At 35.7% G+C, this 18,958-nt stretch overlaps 1 protein-coding gene across 1 annotated transcript; it reads left to right on the top strand.

Moving 5' to 3' along the window:
- Positions 1 to 11,247: 11,247 nt before the first annotated feature.
- On the top strand, positions 11,248 to 16,990 carry LOC129265164 (uncharacterized). Its single transcript, XM_054903162.2, has 7 exons — positions 11,248 to 11,346; positions 12,364 to 12,432; positions 13,864 to 13,927; positions 14,442 to 14,543; positions 15,166 to 15,360; positions 15,774 to 15,902; positions 16,214 to 16,990. Exons 1-7 carry the CDS (start codon positions 11,294 to 11,296, stop codon positions 16,898 to 16,900), a joined length of 1,299 nt encoding a protein of 432 aa, XP_054759137.2. The 5' UTR covers positions 11,248 to 11,293; the 3' UTR covers positions 16,901 to 16,990.
- The last annotated feature ends 1,968 nt before the right edge of the window (positions 16,991 to 18,958 follow it).

Here is an 18,958-nt window from a genome sequence, read left to right as displayed (position 1 = left end):
TACTGTACTGTTGTAGAATTAGTGTTCCGGCTCATGGGCCTATACTGTAGATCAACTTATCAAGAGTTTTTTTGGAAACTGTAGGCCTAAAAATAACAATCGGGGAGAACTGAGATTTTTGTGGCAATACTACGAAAAGCTATTAAGCAATCTATCTCTGATATTACGGTCCTTGCGGATGGCCACGCGAGCGCCTGCACGTTTTCCCATGTTTACTTCGTATTTTACTACGACTTTTGTGTACAAACCAAATGGAGGAGCCATGGTGGGCGTGGTTAACAACCCATTCACCATCAAATATATTTTTCTTTTGAAAACAAACCTAAGATTTCTTACAACTTGTTACAACTGAATTGTGTTGACAAAATGCAATTCAGGGTGTGGCCTTATTAACATGAATTGGATTTGAAGTCAGATTTTTAAACTAAGTCGATATGAATACCGTCCATTGTATTTTCTCGTCTGTTGATAAAATGAATAGGCCTATTTTTACTTGGCATGCTGATAAAGCTTTTTTCTTACAGATTTTGATATTTTTTCTCCTATCTGTACCCGCCTTGCATGGTATTTAAAAAATGAAGTGCTTATTTTGATTAGCACAATACAGTGCTTGTATAGTGACTGCACTACGAGTGCTGATTTTCTAGTTTAAATTTGTTGAACTAGAAAATCAGCACTCGTAGTGCAGACACTATTATACAAGCACCGTAAGTGCTAAATTAGCACTTCATTTTGTACGGTGTATTTTCGCAGCTTTAGGCCTTTTAAGAAACGCAGAAAGGGGGTGTACCCATTCCTTTGTGGACTCCTGTTATTGTGACAATGACTATATCATTTCTGATATTATCTGACACTATTGTCTACCGTGAGATAAACAATCCCTTTTGTACATTAATTTCAACATTACTAAGGATACCACTTCCTCATTAAATATGCAATCAAAACAAACTATTGTCACACACTATTGAGTGGAGTAAGTGTAACGAGACTTATAACTGAGATATCTAGAACCTCCTTTTCTAGCTGAATAGTATATAGCTGTAGGCCATAACAATTCTTTACTTTTTATTTCTTTCGTCAAACTGGGTAATTTCTCATATCCTCTAGAGTTATGAACAACAAAATAAATGAAAATGATTTCTCTTTTAATTCCTCTAACATAGTGACATCGGTGATGACACTCCCTCACTATTTCTTTTGCAGATTTGACAATGAAGGAAGCATCATCATTATTGGTTGCAATAATGGCAATTCCACTTATTCAAGGAGTCAAATGTTGCTTTAAGGTATAATGAAGAAAAGAGTAAGATATTTAAAATACAAAAGAAAAAACGGTGAGTGTGTGACTCATCGGCTTTCCCATTTTATACTGATCAGGATGTGCATATAGATTTTTTGTGAAATTAAGCGGAACGTCATAACTTTCGCATTTTACACCAGATATTGAAGAAATTTCAGCCGAGTTATTTTTGTTTGTTTAATTTTCAACTCAATTAAATGACAAATTTTTGCTAGGGTGGACGACCGTATAGTCGTATACTTGCTTCTGAATCTTTATACTGGCTTCCGAGAAATAGTGCATTAAAATTGCTGAAGAAAAGCCGCTGGCAAAGATTGGTACAGATATAAGGCTGCGGGAAAGCATTTAGAAAGAAGAGCATTTTCTACTTATAAGTAATATGCAAAATAATCATTTCATAATATTTTGAGAAAATGAACCGTTTTCCTTTTTAAAGAACAACATACTGAAAACAATTTATGTCTTCCATTCTTTTCTTATCTTCCTCTTTTGTTTGGTTTGGTCTTGAGGGGAGCCGTCCTCTTATTTCGTGCACGAGAAGGGGGGGGGGTGAATAAATCAGTTTCATTTATCTGCAATCGGGTCTGCATGGTATTGACAACAATCATTTTTAGGGAGATGAAGAAAGATGATATGTCGTAGAGGGCGCGAATCAGGTCAAGTCCACCACAGAAAATTGTTGATTTGAATCAATAGAGAAAAATCAGACAAGCATAATGCTGACAATTTGATAAAAACGGATGTAAAATAAGAAAGTTATGTCCATTTTAAAGTTTCGCTTATTTTTCAAAAAATAGTTATATGCATAATTTAGTCACATGAAAATGACAGAGTAGATGATGTCCCTCACTATTTATTTTGTTTTTATTGTTTGAATTGTACAATATTTCAATGTTTACAGATTTGACAATAAGAACCAGGTTGACTGAACCATAGAATATTAAACAATGGTAATTCCACAAGTTCAGAGAGAAATAAAACTTTGTTTCACAGGACAATGAGGAGAAAATTAGAATATTGAATTTTTCATATAATAATATACAAAAGAAAATAGTGAGTGAGTGAGTGATGTCACCAGTTCCCTCCTTTGCATACCGACCGGGATGTGCATATAACTGTTTTGTGAAATTAATCAAAACTTAGAAATGGCATAACTTTCTTATATCCAATTTTGATGAAATTTTCAGCGTTATGCTTGTTTGATTTTTCTCTGTTGAACCATATCAACATTTTCTGGGGTGGATTTGGCCTTTAACTCTGGATTAGATAGAGCAAAGTATTTGACAAACTTAAGAATCGAGAGAAAGGCAATAATATCAAACAATATTTTGAAGTGCTTCGTGTAATTAACGACATGAATAGCAGGTTTTCGCTAAGTCTTAGATTCCCTCGCATACACACTTACTGCATTGTCATATATTTTGTTTTTTCAAAATGTTATGAATTTCACTTATGGAAAAGCTTATTTTCTTTTTTTTTCTGTTGCTCACTCTCTCGCAGACACCCATTCACTTGAATAGTACTATTGGGTACAACAATCGTGCAAAAGATTGTTTTTTTTCTTGGGGGTGGGGTGAGTGTAATTGAGGTTATACATATATCAATCAGATATGATTGTTTAAGTCTGGGACCGACCTTTAACATCACCATTCGAAAGTCATGACCAGCCGGGCTTGAACCTCGAATATTTGCATCAGGTCGTAACTTCCCCACCACCACCACCACCACCACCACCAACACTACCACCACCACTACCATCACAATCACCACCACCACCACCACCATCATCATTTTCATTTTTAATTATCATTGTTTTTCTTCTTAATTGTATATTATAGTAAGTGTTGGCTTGAATGTTTATATACAGTGCGTCCCAAAAAAACTATACACTTTTGAAATGGCTGCCAAATAAAAAGTCTATCACTTTTTGGGAAAAGACTTATATATATTAAAAGCCAATAAAGTCATCTTTCAAATGACACCAAAATGTTGGAAAACTATTCATGCTTGAGTGAGCACTACCCACTTAAACAAAGGATATGAAAATTAGGGTAGGCAGGAATTAGCCTTTCGGTTTCTTTCAGTTTTTTAGAGGCGAGTCCCTTGGAACTTGCAAACTTGAGGGTGTTGTGATGAATTAATGGTCATTCATTATCACTTTAAATTGTTAGAGTTAATATCATGAATTATCAAATTGAAATTCCATGCATGAGTGAGCGTGAATTGCAATCTTTAGTGCAGCATTTTAACTTTACAATGTGGGTCTCAGCAGTGGGTTCATTGGAGTCAGGAGAATAGGGGTAAGAAACGACTTCAGTGGGTGAAATAAGCTGATGGGAAAAGGGTCGACAGAACGTTTAGCCCCCCCTCCTACAGGTCCGTCCCTCCCCCCTCCTGTTGAGATTGAGACTGATTGCTATTACATGTATGCATTAAGTGCAGAGCGAACTGTCAATTTGATAATAAATTCTGAAAATTAGGTCATCAACTTTTACCTATCAATCATTCAATCAACAATCTGTTAATAAATCAACTCAATCAATGTGATCAATCAAATATTCACATTTTTCAATAAATTATCAATCAAACATTCAGCTTTTTCAATAAATAATTTCATAAATCATAATTAGTCAAGTTCTTAATAATCATTCAATGGAAAAGAAAGACCCATCAACCATCAGTCACTTGGCATTTAAGTTTTAAATACAATCCAGGAGAAAGAAAGGGGGTGGAGGGCGGGTTTGAGTACATGACATGTAATTTGTAAGAGAACACAAAGAAGAATGCCCCTTTAACCCAGTCTTACCCCCGGGGGGGGGGGCCACTTACATTGACGAGTGGATACCATGCGCGACCAAAAAAACACGTAAAAAGGATGTCTTTTTCATGATAGGGCACGTTACGTACGTAACGTGATAAGGGTGTCAAAAACACAAAAATAATGAAAAAAGGGTATCTATTTCGCTAGGAAAGCTACGTGTTTAGGGTCATATTTGCGGGGATGATAAAACAAAATTAAAATGTTTTATAAAGGATGTCCTTTTTGCCCCAGCACTACGTGTTTAGAGTCCGATTTGCGCGAGGTGTAGAAGGTGCATGGGGCCGTACTAAACCAAATGGTGTGTATTAAAAGGTACCGACGACCGACGGACCCATCACTGTACTTGTTTAGGGGTTCATTTCAGGGAATACTTGCCAAGAGTATCGTTTTGTTTCCAATACTTGTTAAGGGTAGGGTTTCAGACGCCAATACTTATTAAGGGGTGCATTTTCAGAATTTGGAAAATACGTGTTTAGGGTGCTTTTCGAGACCCCGTGGTCGCGCATGGTATCCACTCGTCAATGGAAGTGGCCCCCCCGGGGTCTTACCCTATCTCACCCCCTTGCATGTAACAGGTACCATCACATTACTCTGACTCTCACAAGCACACTTGATAAGATCCACATAATAAACTAAAAATGCTACACTAAAATTACAATTCCTGTTTACTCATGCATTACATTTCAAATTAGTAACTCATGAAATTTGTTTAGAGAACCAAAACTGATCTCAATTCATCAGTATTTTTAACACCCTTAACTTTGCAAGTTCCAAATGACTCACCACTAAAAAAACTGGAAGGCTAATTCCTGCTCACCCTAGCAAGGCTAGTCTCTCAGGAGGGGTGAAAGGGGTAGAGAGGGGTTAAGTGTTCTGTTGACCCATATCTCGTCAACCTACTTTCCCCACCTAACATGCCTAAGTCCTATCCCTATTCTGACTTCCATGAACACATTGCTGAGATCCACTTGAAAAAGTGAAAAATTGTATTTGATGTTCACTCATGCATTAAATTTCAATTTAATAATTCCTGAAATTTGCTCTAAAAACCTGAATTGATAATGCTTGATCATTGATTTATCAAAACACCCTCAACTTTGCAAGTTCCAAGGGACTCGCATCTCAAAAACTGAAAGAAATTGGAAGGCTAATTTTCCTGCCCACCCTAATTTTCATACCCTTTGTTTCAGTGGGCAGTGCTTGCTCAAGCATGAACTTTTTAGTGTCATTTGAAAGTTGACTTTATTGGCTTCCATATATGTAAGTGTTTTCCCCCAAAGTGATATATTTTTTATTTATATACAGTGCGTCCCAAAAAAACTATAGACTTTTGAAATGGCTGCCAAATAAAAAAAATATAGCATTTTGGGGAAAAAGACGATGGCAACTGTCCCTGTCTTTTGTGTGCCACTTTAAGTTCGTCCATTGCCTGGTGAATGAGGAGTGACGAGTTTCACTGAACGGCCCCAGATACGGGTGATTTCACATCAATAGTTATCTTTGATCTAATACATTGTAATGAATCCCATAATAGCCGAGTTGAGCCATTGACCTATTTTGCATGAATTTTCCTTTTGATAATTCTGGATAAAAACACACAAAAATAGTTTCCTTATATCAGTAAGTAAATATCTGCTTTTGTATGATTTCAGATCAAGGCGAAATGCTCTTTTACTCATATTGCTGAATATTTCAAATAGTCGATAGGAGAATAGAAATGAATCGTATTTTCACTACTAGACACTCTATTTCATATTTTTTCGTTAAATAAACGTAATTTATTACACAGTGTTAAAAACTGATAACGAAATTCAAAACGGGAAGACGAGTATCCGAAATGAAATTCGGCACCAACTTGATCTGCACCGTACCCTTCTTTAATATTTATATCTCTTCCTTCATTTCAATTCTTTCTACCCATGCATCTTTCTTTCTATATCTTCACTTTTTTTTCTCTCTCTCTCTCTTTCTCTCACATTCTCTTTCTTTTTTCTTTCTTTCTTTCTTTCATCTTCCTTCCCTTCTTCTTTACAATTTTCTCAATTTATTCAGAAATATTACTGTTAATTTCTATCTCCTATATACCTTAACATGACCTTTATCGCCCAGGTCACATTATACCGTTCAAAATCTGCAATTCGGATGCCTACATCTAGTTTCTTACAATCAATTATTGATAAATAACATTGATTTGTATTGGAAGCAAGATATTTACGAAGACCAGCGATGCGAAGGATAGTTATATAAAAAGTATATCAAACCTGATACCTCTGACATTTACATTTCGTTAGAATATGGGGTTAGGACCTGCATTTCTTGAGAATAAAACAAACATGCAATTTACATGCAGGTATGCAGTTTGCGAATAAAAAATAGCCAGGCTAAACCCCCAAGTAAACATGACTTTTCTTTCTACTAACAATAAGGGGCGTCTCCATTGATTTATTTGCTTTCTAAATGCTTATGTGTACGATGTACAAATCAATCAAAATTGTTTCTCTCACAAGATGATTGCAAACTCTGTATAAAACCAACAAGTAGATACGATGAGCTTTTGTTATCATGATAATAACCATGGTAACAAGAGTTTATATGATATGTGATTGCATGAATTGGTTTTGCACTAATAATCTCAAAGGAAAATATGATATCATATTTTCGTCGTTCGTTCGTCGTTGTTATTTGTTGTTGTTTTTGTTGTTACAAGTTCTGATATTAGGAGGTCATTTGTTTGGAATAGTCCCATGTATGCATGCTCCTTAATTGGAGAATAATCCAACGATATAGGTATACTATGTATCTCTCAATCAGAAACCTTCAGACGATGATATGGCTCAGTGGTTTTCTAGCCACCATTTCTTTTCACCTCCCATATGAATGGAATTCTAGCTACTGGGTATTTTTATCACATGGGTGTGGGCGCACTTACGTCGGACCATTTTGAGCCGAGTACAAAAGACTTCGCTCACGGGCGGTGAACTTCGAAGTTACAAACAAACAGGAATGTCAGTTGAGTGTCATTTTAAGGAATATTGCCACATTTTTATTGAAGCTAGATAGATATAGGATACCATGATGCCGGCGAGAACATCTTCAACGCACCTGGAAATATTGTGGAATATATAATAAACACCAAACTGGGTATAAGATACCAACGTAATTCAAGGATTCGTATACTTATTCATGAAAGTTCTGGTTCATTTGCATAATCATGGCATCCTTTAATATTCTACTGATTTCTTTATTGCTTTTTATTCATCCTTCTGTGAGATTGATAGGTAAGATCGTGAGACACCTTTCCGTTTTATCATTGTAATCTATTTTGGTTTATTAATTCGAAATCAGAATCAGTGTGAAAAATAAGTTCACTCTTTTTTTCCTTTTTGGGCTTTGTTATCATGTACATGTATCTTCCTCACTACTTTGTCACCATTTCTCAAAGTGCGTAAAGGTTTCTTTTTTCTTTTTATTACCTTGATAGTACTTTTAATCGACATGCTCTTAAAAGCTTTAATTAGTATCATTTATATACACCGAGCACACAAATGATATAAATGAACTTTTCGACCTACCTTTCGCATGTGTTTTGATATTTAATTCAACCATATTCATGATAACGGTTGCTCTTGTATAGGCCTAAGTGTTCATCATTTAGAACTCCATTTATTTATCATAAAATCGTTATTAATATTCAGTTAGATATGATACGAACAAATGTTTTCAGGCTACCATTTGCAAATAAATCAAGACTGGTCAACCGCGTAGCCAGGATTTCATTTTGGAGGGGGCGGTAAATGCACGCGAAGCGTGCCAACACTTACAGAGCGCGCGAAGCGCGCTCCCTAGGGGGTGGGTGCAGGGAGGGGGAGTTTCCCCCTCCCGCGCGAAGCGCGAAGCTTTTGGTGTTTCATAAATTAAAATGAAAAGGAGCCGTCTCTCTTGTCTCTTGTACCTATATATCAGCTCCAATTCAGTTGACTATATTGTGATTTTGAACCTTGCTTTCAAAAAAGATTGTGAACGCACAAAAAAAAAGGAATACAATGGAGGAAATCAAAATGATAACCCCGCGCGAAGCGCGGAAACTACAGCGTTTTATCAATTTTTTGCCATGAAAAGGGTCCCGAGAAAAGGGTATTCTCAAACACATATTGAATACTTCCCTTGGAAAGATCAGATTTGATTACAAACAATAGCGACAGTGCATATCTTTAACTCGCAAAACAAAGGAGAAGAAGTGTATATGCCGGGAGGAAGATATTTCTCCCCGCGCAGAACAACGAAACTCTGAAATTTCAAAGGGCGGCCGTTTCATCAAATGCAGATATCTCCAATACCCCATCGGCTCTAATTCAATTAATTTTCTAAGATTATTGAACTTCATTACAAAGAAAATAGTGCGCAAAAAGTTGAAACTTCTGTGATTTATTGAAATTATATAAAAAGGATACCTAATTTCTTTGACTTATCCTGAAGCGCTTCATTTTGAATTATAAAGAAAGTTTAGTGTCATTCAAAATTTCAAACTGAGGGCGCAAAACAGGACAGGATATGAATGTGCAGGGAAATGACATGAAGTTTAATAGAATTTGATAAAAAATATTGTACTTTTTTATTTAATACCATACGAATTTTATACCTTTCTCTTTTTTAATTAGGAACCTGTTTGCCCAAAAAAATTATGGCTGTTTAGTAATGAGCTGAAAAGCGGGAGAAGTTGACTTTATGGAGGTGACGGCAGAAATTTATATACAGATTTCACCCGCCCGGAGCCGACCCGACCAGAAGTTGCGCGATCAATAAAAAAAAAAGATAACTACATATACTTCGGCCTAACCTTACTCTAATTCCATGCCCTAGTACATTTGAACATTAACTGGCAAGAAACACATATAGCTGAGGTGGAAAAACAGGGTTAGAGAAAGGGTGGGGGGAACAATGGAGATCTTCAATATTGTCATTTAACCGCGCGCAGCGCGGAAGCAAAATTCATATATAAATCTAGAGCAAGAGCTAGTGAAGGAGTTTCTCTTTTGAGAAAAAAAAAGAATAAAAAGAAAAAAAAAAACACAAAGCTACCTTTCTTCCCTTTCCTCCCTTCCCTTTTCCTTTTCTCCTCTCTTTTTTCCCTTCTTTTTTTTTCTTTTAGGGGACGTTTTGGGGGGGGCGACCGCCCCCCCCTGGCTACGCGCCTGAGACTGGTCAAGCATTTGTCCTCCAAAATGATTTTTACCTTAACGAATACAATATAGGTCTACTTAGAATAATGCTCGTAGATCATTCACCACTAAACAGACCTTTATTTTAAAACTTTCTTGTGACTCAAACTCTATAAATTGACTGTATACAATTGTTTGGACACTCAATAAGAAATATTTCAAAGATTTTTTTTCCAAGAAAATATTTTTTAATGCGTATTGTGTTGCGAGAGCAGGTGCAGGATATTTTCTATTGTACTGAAACGTATTGTACCCAATTCCTTCATAATGTCAGGAATTCGTGGTTAAACGTGCGTTATTACATTCAATTGTATATCATATCCTGATGTTGGTTTGAAGATGACGTGCGTGGTCTGGTAAAGATGAATATGAATTCCTTATGGGTATTCACTGGAATGGGATTATGAATTTTTTTATTTTTTTTTATTTTACATATTTTCTGTATTCTCTTATTCAAACCAGAGAGACTGGAGTTTCGTTTATTGATAGAGGTTACATAGAAACGTTTGTATTACAATTCTTTCATTTCTATTCTGCATGATATGATAATAAACAAATATTCTAAATCTAAAAAAAATAATAAAAAGGAAAGTAAACGTTGCTAAAAGGGATGTATACCCTTTGATTTCCGTTTGTATGAATAGTATAGCATATTATCTCCATTGGGTTCAAGGATGTATATATTGTATACTGATGCTCGAAACGGAAACCTGCATTTATTACCATTGCATCATAATGGCGCCACTGGTGTATAACCACGACTTGTCTTGTAAACCTAGGCCATTAATCTTATCCTCCAAAGATTTTTATGACGTAATAAGATCTGATCCATGACTTCATGTTGACACCATTAAAAAGCAAAGCAATACTTATTGCTCATCTGAGTTGTTGATAGGAAGCAACACAAATATAAACGTAAAAAGAGTGTTTGCACTCATCATTAATGTGAAAAATATAGGCCTACCGCGGCAGCCCGAAGAAGAAGAAGAAGAAGGAGAAGAAGAATAGGAGGAGGAGAAGAAGATGATGATGATGAAGATGAAAAAGAAGATGGTGATTGATGAATAAAAAGAAGAAGTAGATGATGAATAACAAGAAGAACAAAACGGTACAAAAGTAAATTATCTTGCCGCTGCCTGCAGCAATAAGAGCAAAGTATTTGCAATGAAATTGACATAATTGGATTTTCCCTTTTTCATTTTGTTGGGTTTTTATTTTTTTCTGTTTATCAATCATGGTGGTTTGCGGCTACCGGATATTGTTATGCATTGTTTCTAATTTCAGGTAGACTTACTATTAGGAATTTAGAATGCTCGTGCATTGTCGAAAAGAAGGCGCGACATCATTTTACTCTTTAAAAATTCAGCAGCTTCTCAAACAAACAAACATACACTTATTTACACACTATCAAACACACCTCTTCATAAATCTTGATGCTTCTAAACTTGTAAAATGCATTCTTTGAATGTCTGTACCACCAACGTGTGCAAACAATATGAACCACACAATGGGACATTATTGACGAAATTATTTTTTTGGAAAATGATTCCAATCTATGAAACGTTGGAATGTGCATTAAGAACATAGCAGAAAACCCCTTTTATTTGTTCTTGATGAAATCTAAAAGTGTTTTATTGTTTCCGATTATCGGTTGAGAATATACGTTTGCCAATATTATGCTAGAAATTAATTCATGCACCATGATCCGATTGACCCTCAACATGACTTACTTAGTTTTAATAATAATTACATAGATTCTTTTTCAAGAAAGATGGAAGGATTATTTGGTGTCTGATATCATTTTGTACGGTCAATGTGTCAGCGAGTGACGTATATATTTCAATAAAATTATCTGCCTTTGATTAAATATATATATGCTTCTCATCATCTCTTTAACCATAATTTTTTTTCTGATTTGATCTCCATTTTCTTTGTTTTCATTATCCTTTTGGAATGGATGTTGCCGATAACCTTATCGTAAATTATTTCCTGATCACAGAGGCTGTGTGAGTATGCACATTTTAATACATTTACTGCTGTTTATTATTGAAGTCTTGTAATGTAAAGTTTATTTCTTCAGTTTTATTGACCATATTTGTTTGTTCTATTTGGAATAGTTATAAGATCTGAATTTCCCAAGTCAGGGATCATATAACATTTCAGATGACTCCTGATTTTGGTCAGTTTATATCGTTAGAGTAAATGTAATAATTAAAAATTGATACTGAAATTTGATCTATTGTGGATATTCAAACAAATAATTAATCAAAGAAAATAATAACAATAATCTGACACGATGACATGCTAACATATATTTTAGATCTAGATTATATATCTCAATTCTTGTCTGTATAGTTTCAGTTTTATTTACAAACCATTAATTTTATTTCGTTATCTTCTTTTGTGCATCAATTATATTGAATTACCCCTAAATACCTTTTGTGTAGACATTATTTATTTACAAATTACACATTTCTCGTGGGTTATGAACCATGGAACGAATTGTATTTTGTACACAGCAACTTGTTTTCTTGTACAGCTAACCTTGAAATAAATCTATACCAGTATTGGTGCTGAATGCAAAAATATATTATGAATGTCCTTGTATCCAAACAATTACTTTAGCAAATGTAAGAATGCTATACCTATTTGGGAGATCAACTTAATTTTGGGGCCATAAGTACTTCAGGACCCCCCAGAATTATCATCAATCGGAAGATTATATTCCGATTGTGGAAAAAATTGCAATCAAGGTAAAACTCTATAGGCCTATTACTGATCCCGATCGATAAAAAATATATTGTCTATGCCTACTCGTTAATATATAACCACAATTTCAACGATCTTGAAAAGAGTTCGAGTTAACGTTCAGTTTTCGTTGTTGCTAATTTCAGTATTTTCAAATTATTTATGCCATCCGTGTAAACGAATTTTGAATGGGATATTTATATTTTTATCACAGTTAAAGAAGAAGCAAGTTTCTAATTGTTGTACCCTTCTTGTTTGCTTTGTTTTTTTTAAAGGGCAATTGTTAGTTTCCAGTTTATTCAATCATACTCATCGGTGCAATCGAATATAGATGAATTTACGTCGTAAGTATAAAACCTACAACATTTTGCATAATTCCGAAATACGTAAGTTACCTATACCTCGATGGTCGTTAATCCGAAAACGAAAAAAGGATTTGTTTATCCGAACATTTGTGGCATGACTCCGAAAGTTCTTTCATCCGAAAACTAAATAGGGTTCGTTATTCTGAAGGTTCGTTAATCCGATAAATGAAATAATTTGTGGCGAAGCCGGGAAAACAGAAAGAGCAAGGGGGTAGGGGTAGAAACTGCTGTTCAGTTGTTATGAGTATGGGAAGGCAGGCACGGAGGAACGATTGTTTGGACCAGAATGGGGAACAGGGACATCGATCTCCCATTTTCGGCTGGGGCGGGGCAAATATCCACTAGCTTTGCTCAACTTAATTACTACAAAACACACGACTCCAAGCAGATGATAATCTCATGTTGAATATATATGTTTGCACCAAAATGCCCATTTTGACATATAAGTGCCCTTTTTTACTTTGCCCCCAAACAAGACTACGTTCCACCGCCCCTGCCTTCCCATCCTCATAACAATTGAACAGCAACACTGTTTCTACCCCCTCCCTCTCCGTCACGCTTGCCTTTCCTGTTTTCCCGGCTTCGCCACAGATTATGTCAATTTTCGGATTAACGAACCTTATTTCATTTTCAGATTAACGAACCTTATTTCGTTTTCGGATTAACGAACCTTCGGAATAACGAACCTTATTTCGTTTTCGGATCGACGAAGTTTCGGAATTACGAACCTTCGGAATAACGAACCTTCGTGATAACGAACGTATACCCATTTGGTTTACAGTCTTTAAAAGCTTGAACACTCTCGTATGAAATTTAAATTATTTCGATATGATCAGATTTGTATTAATTTATTTCCGAACTCTTCTACCATAGTTTCAGACTTAAGTGTTCATCAAAATAATAAAGATTTCTTAAAGAGATGGAGATGGTTTTATATAAATACATGATCGTGATGATATGTAGGAAAAGAATATCATTAGAATTGCTTTACTATATGCTTAAATTTCAAGTAACATGCAGCGATAGAAATAAGCTTTATGCGTTCTCGTAAGAAATGTATACGCATCGATTTGCGGCGCGGGTAGTTTTGTTGCTGTTTTCATGCTGTTATTACGTTTCTGTTTCATCCAATAATCATTATATTATGCTTTCGGTCCGATTGAGGGTGCATGCAACCTAGTATGGCAAGAGTATGAATAGTTGATATGAATTAAAAATTATCTTTATGTCGCTCAGCATCTACTTTCTATGTGCTTGACATGAAGAGAAAGTAGGCGTGTAATGTGAAAGGTTATAATTTTTATTCAACACAGTTTGATTTGTTGAGTGTTATATGGGTAATTCAAAGTCATATAAACATACTTATTGCTCCTTCCCAAGCCCTGTTTATATTGATAATCTTTCTTTCAGGCAACTCCTCGTCGATTTACAAACAAAGTATAGTTTAACGAGTCAACATATCAAGAATATTCAAGTGAGTATGATTAATATATGTTGTTTCATATATAGTCACATCTATATCCCTATACCCTTTCTTTCCATTGTTTGTTCAGTTTATCTCTCTTCATCCCTTATGTCGCACAATCAATATATATTATTCAATTTTGAAAAAAAAAAAACACCAAAGTACATGTTTATTCCTTATAATTCAGATCGGGCGAGCGTTGGTATTAAGGTTTGATAAAACTATTGTTTGACAACTTAAATTGACTTTCCATTAGAAAAGGAAATTGATCACTTAGATCATTAAAAAAATGTTTAAGCATGGTAAAATATGAATTATATGCGTGTTTGTTCTGCATACATTGCTTTTATGTCCAGTGGAAACTGATATATCATTTGAAATATGTTAAGATAGGGATTTGCGTTGCAATATAAAGTATAATGTGACATGTTTGTGTGAACTGATAACATTTGAATTGTATTAAGATACGGATATCATACTGTAACATATAATTTTCTTAGTTTCTACCTCTCTTTGTTAATAGATTGTCTCTTCACCCAGTGGTCGCATCCTAGTAACATTTGATATTGATATAAACACAAGAAACAACACCCTAATAGCATCGAGAGACAGGTTGGATAGAGATGTAAGTATGAAAACAATATTGTCACTCTGAAGAAAGGATGATGGCGCCCTCTAGAATTTTTTCAAGTAGTGAAAGAGAGAAAGATGAATAAATTGGAGGAAAGATGAAAGAATAGTTTTAAGCAAGATGTTATATATCTCTATATTTATACCTTTGTTCAATTGACGGCGCCTCAGGTCATTTCGCCCTCATCTTTTAATGATGGAATCAAAATGACCAATACATTTTAACATCGGTTCTGATAAATTGACGGTGGCTGGAACTATGAAACTAATTGAAATAGCTCTATGGTACAATGGTTGTGGGTTTGTAATGATAATTTCAGGGTAAGCAATGAAATTCAAACTCTGATTTTGTATTTTTTCTTGATTATAATCAATACAGAAGACAGTATGTACTCGGTAAATAAGTTGCAGTTAATTTTAAACACTATCTTTAAATATATTAACAAAGTACAGCACCGAACAAAGACGACACATTATGCAATCATGATACTAAACGATAATTTGAAAATATTAAAGACCAATGTATATATCTCTTTGAAATAAGAAAAAAGTTTTAAACTTATGTTGAATTCAGAATGACGAATATTTTACACAATTTGTCTATTTTTTATATTCAGTTAATGGCGTCAAATTATGTGTTTGTGTTTACAAATACAACGGGAACTCAAGAAGCCTTTCTGGTGGATGGTAGCTCTGCATCTTTGACACCATCATTCTGGGACGGATGGCATCAATATGCTCCTGATATATTCTATGCTGTACTGGTAGCACTGCTCCTCTTTGCTTTGTTCTCTGCCACAGTCTATTGTTTGGTAAGTTATCTTAACCTATAGCGGAGATGATGATGATGGTGACAGTGGTCGTCGTTGTTGTCGTGTCGTCTTCGTCATTATCATCATCATCATCATCATCATCACCACCACCACCACCACCACCACCAAAAACCGTTACCCGAGAGGCATTGTAAGGTTCGTTCATCTTGCATTGAAAATAAGAATCATTTAATCAGATGAAAGTCATGTACAATGATTATGCGATGCTTGAAATGATGATTACAGTAAGTGAATCAGAACTTCTGTTTTAAAAAGGAGAACTCATTCGGCGAAAAAATATTCTTTTGAAACATAATCGCAGAACGGACATAATGTGAAAAAACCCACTGAATATAAAGTTGTATATACTATATTTTGATGAGTGAATTCATTAATAATATTTATTGTGACAGATCGCCAAACAAAAGAGAGCAAAGATGAAGAAGAGCGTTCACCAGGAGAATAGAATGACAGATGGTCACGTGGTTGGAATCGACAATGGCGGATACGAAGCAGAAATGACACAAGTCTACAAAATAAAGGTATACGTTGAAACGATCACTCTCCCAAAGCACCTAATGCTTTGAACAAAGATCCGATATAGGATTGGTTTTATTATCATCTTATTGTTCTCCCCCCTTTTCCCTTCTCCTTATTATTCCCTTTTTCTTCTTCTTCTCCTTCTTCTTCTTATTCTTCTTCTTCTTCTTCTTCTCTCCCTCCTCCTCCTTCTTCTTCTTCTTCATATCATATGATGACGTTCTGCTCTATGCTTTTTCTTTTACAATAAATGTTTCTAAATGTTCTATGCTTTTTCTTGTACAATAAATGTTTCTGAATTTAATTTGATTAGAATACGAAAGCATCTCCTATTCCTGATCATCCACTCAGACAAATAGAAACATCACTCTCTGTGATTTCGTCTTCGGAAACAACAGAACCTCAATCTTCAGACCAATGGCAAGCGCCCTCATCGGCGGACTTTCAGTCACCAACAAATCTTCAGACTCAAGAATTATTACAAATTCCACCATCTATTTCACCCTCGCAAATGCATAGACCATTAGAAACCCAAACATATCGGCTCGATGAAATCACTGAGACTCCAGGAGTAACCGAATCTCGTCAAGGAGAAAATCCACTTCAGGAGCCATCAGCCACTACCTCTGAGAGTCCAAGTCCTTACATTGTCCGTCAGACGGTCTCTATGTATGAATCCATTCATCCGAGTCGAAGATCATCTGTTCCAAAGCAAACACCTTCATTGAGCTTACCTCGTAGATCTCAACAACTCGATCAATCACCATTGAGTGTCTCGGCAAAGACTACAGAGAGTCCTAAACCTGATGAAAAGCGCGCGACGTTACCGAAGGCCAACTGGATATCTTCATTGCAAGGGTCTGTAAGGTCTAGTATTCTTGGTTTCTCATCGAGTACCGCATCATCAAGACGGCCATCAATCACTGGACCTTCTATCTATGCAAGGCTTCTTTATGCTAGTTACTCGGTTCCACCTAATAAGATATATGATTATATTTGAAAGAGATCACCTTTACCGTGGAGTGGAATGATCGAACCATTTTTGTTCAACACTAAATCGGCTTTTTCGTAATGTTTATAGTGCATATATATTTATCAGTCTTTCAGTACAAACGACGATTTTATTTCATGATCCTCTTGACTATGGTATGATGATTTCTATTATTATACTCGACTGTAGCAGAACACAATAAGCGCTAAAGCGTTCAAGGAACAAATCCTACCGGTACCCAGTCATCTCACCTGGGTCGAGTGCAAAATAACACCTGAAGTAGGATTCGAACCTATGACCCTCTGATTACAAGGCGAGAGCCAGAACCATTACACAAGATACAACTTTCCTCTTCAAGCTTTTGTATTCCTTTACGTTACTGTGATACGATTTTTTATTTTAGATAAAACAGACCAAAAATGTGAAAATTTGCAAACTTATTGTGTTCTCGGTCATGATTTATCGTCAGCGAATATGAACCAGTGACTACCAATCATCCTCATTACATTATGACTATTTGACTGCTTACATAAATGTTCAATTAAAGATTAATTTTGTTTTATAAAGATTAAATTTATTTGATAATCAATAAATGCTGCTTGAAATATAACACGGTATCAAAGCGCTTCTAAATTCAGATATATGAAATGTATTACGGGCGAATGAGAAATAAGATTAAAGTATGAGGGAGAGAGAGAGAGAGAAAAAGAGAGAAGGGGGGGGGGGGAAGAGAAAGAGAGAGAGAAAGAAAGGGAGGGGGGTAGGGTAACTGGTGACTTTGGTCATGGTGGTAGTCGTGTTGGTTTGATGGGAGTTGTGGTGGTGATAGATGAGATTGTGTTGTAGGGTTTGACCATTTTAGTTATGGTGACAGGTTTGGTTGTGGTAGATGTCGTGACCATGGTGACAGGAATGATGGTACGGGTAGTCGTCTTTAAAAATAAGTGACTTGACTGATCATTACTAGAATGCTCCCTATAAGGAATTGAGACGGTTTACACTCTTCATGATTATTCAGTTAGCTGGAATCAAATGACCATGCGGGTAATGATATCTAAACGAACGAAAAATAATATTAAACATACCTCACGAAATACTGTTTATTCATCAATAAATTGTGAATTACCACAAATTTAAAAAGTTGACAAAGGAATTGTGCGTTTTTTCCAAATCATTTGCGAGGTGCGTAGTGACCACTGAACTAGAAATACGTGGAATACGTGTCCCTATTCCCAACGTACACAAAGCCGTGCGGCAACGAAGAGCATCGGGCTTCACGCTCGACTGAGCGCGCCGCCATTTTGCTAGGTCAAGACTGGCTGGTCGACAAATGCTGCGTGTAGGCAGATGGGAGAAAGGAACGCAAAGAAAGTGTTCCTTGTGCTGTTTAAAGTTTTAGTTTGCTTTGTTACATCATGAACTATATGTTATTGAATACTTTTATAACTGAAAATGTTGATTTAGTCACATTTTTGTATTAAGGGGAGTAAACATACAGACATGAAATCATAAAAAATCGACCTTTTTCACGCGCACACTGTGACCAAGAAAGGCCCCACAACAAATATGCTTTCTGAGTAGGCCTACAATTTGTCTGAACAATAAAGGCCTACTAGCTGGTTGCATTAAAAAATTCTTTAAACGATTAGAAATCATGTCCCTTTTCTCTAGGTTTTTTTATACCTCCCTTCTCATTCAACTATTCATCTCATCTCATTTTCTCTGATTTTTCTCTTCTGTCCATCTCTCTTATCCTCCCTTTTCTCCATCCCCTTCTATTTCTTCCATTTCTACTTTCACGCCCCTCTCTCTTATTTCTCCAGTATATCATCTCGATCTCCCTCTTTATTATTTTTCCTTTCTCTTTGGCTTCTTTCTCTCTGATTTTCCTCTTCTTTCTCATCTCTCTCTCTCTCTTACCTTCCCTTTCTTTCTATCCCCCTTATATCTCTCTTTTATTTCCCCATCTCCCTTATATCGCGCCCTCTTTTATCTCCCTCTCGTCTAGCCTTTCTCTCCTCACCTCTTTCTCATTTCTCGTCATTTCCCCCTTTTCTCTCCCTCTCC

Source organism: Lytechinus pictus, chromosome 7 (genome assembly GCF_037042905.1).
Source record: "Lytechinus pictus isolate F3 Inbred chromosome 7, Lp3.0, whole genome shotgun sequence".
NCBI classification, from domain to species: Eukaryota; Metazoa; Echinodermata; class Echinoidea; order Temnopleuroida; family Toxopneustidae; genus Lytechinus; species Lytechinus pictus.
Note: the sequence above shows the minus strand (reverse complement) of the source record. Positions and strands in the feature narration are given on the sequence as shown.

Excerpts from the sequence above, each read along its gene's own strand:
- LOC129265164 (XM_054903162.2), top strand. The coding sequence starts at position 11,294 with ATGGATGTTGCCGATAACCTTATCGTAAATTATTTCCTGATCACAGAG. Across the intron at positions 11,347-12,363 it reads TTCCTGATCACAGAGGCTGT|GGCAATTGTTAGTTTCCAGT; the intron begins GTGAGTATGCAC and ends TTTTTTTTAAAG. Across the intron at positions 15,903-16,213 it reads CACAAGTCTACAAAATAAAG|AATACGAAAGCATCTCCTAT; the intron begins GTATACGTTGAA and ends TAATTTGATTAG.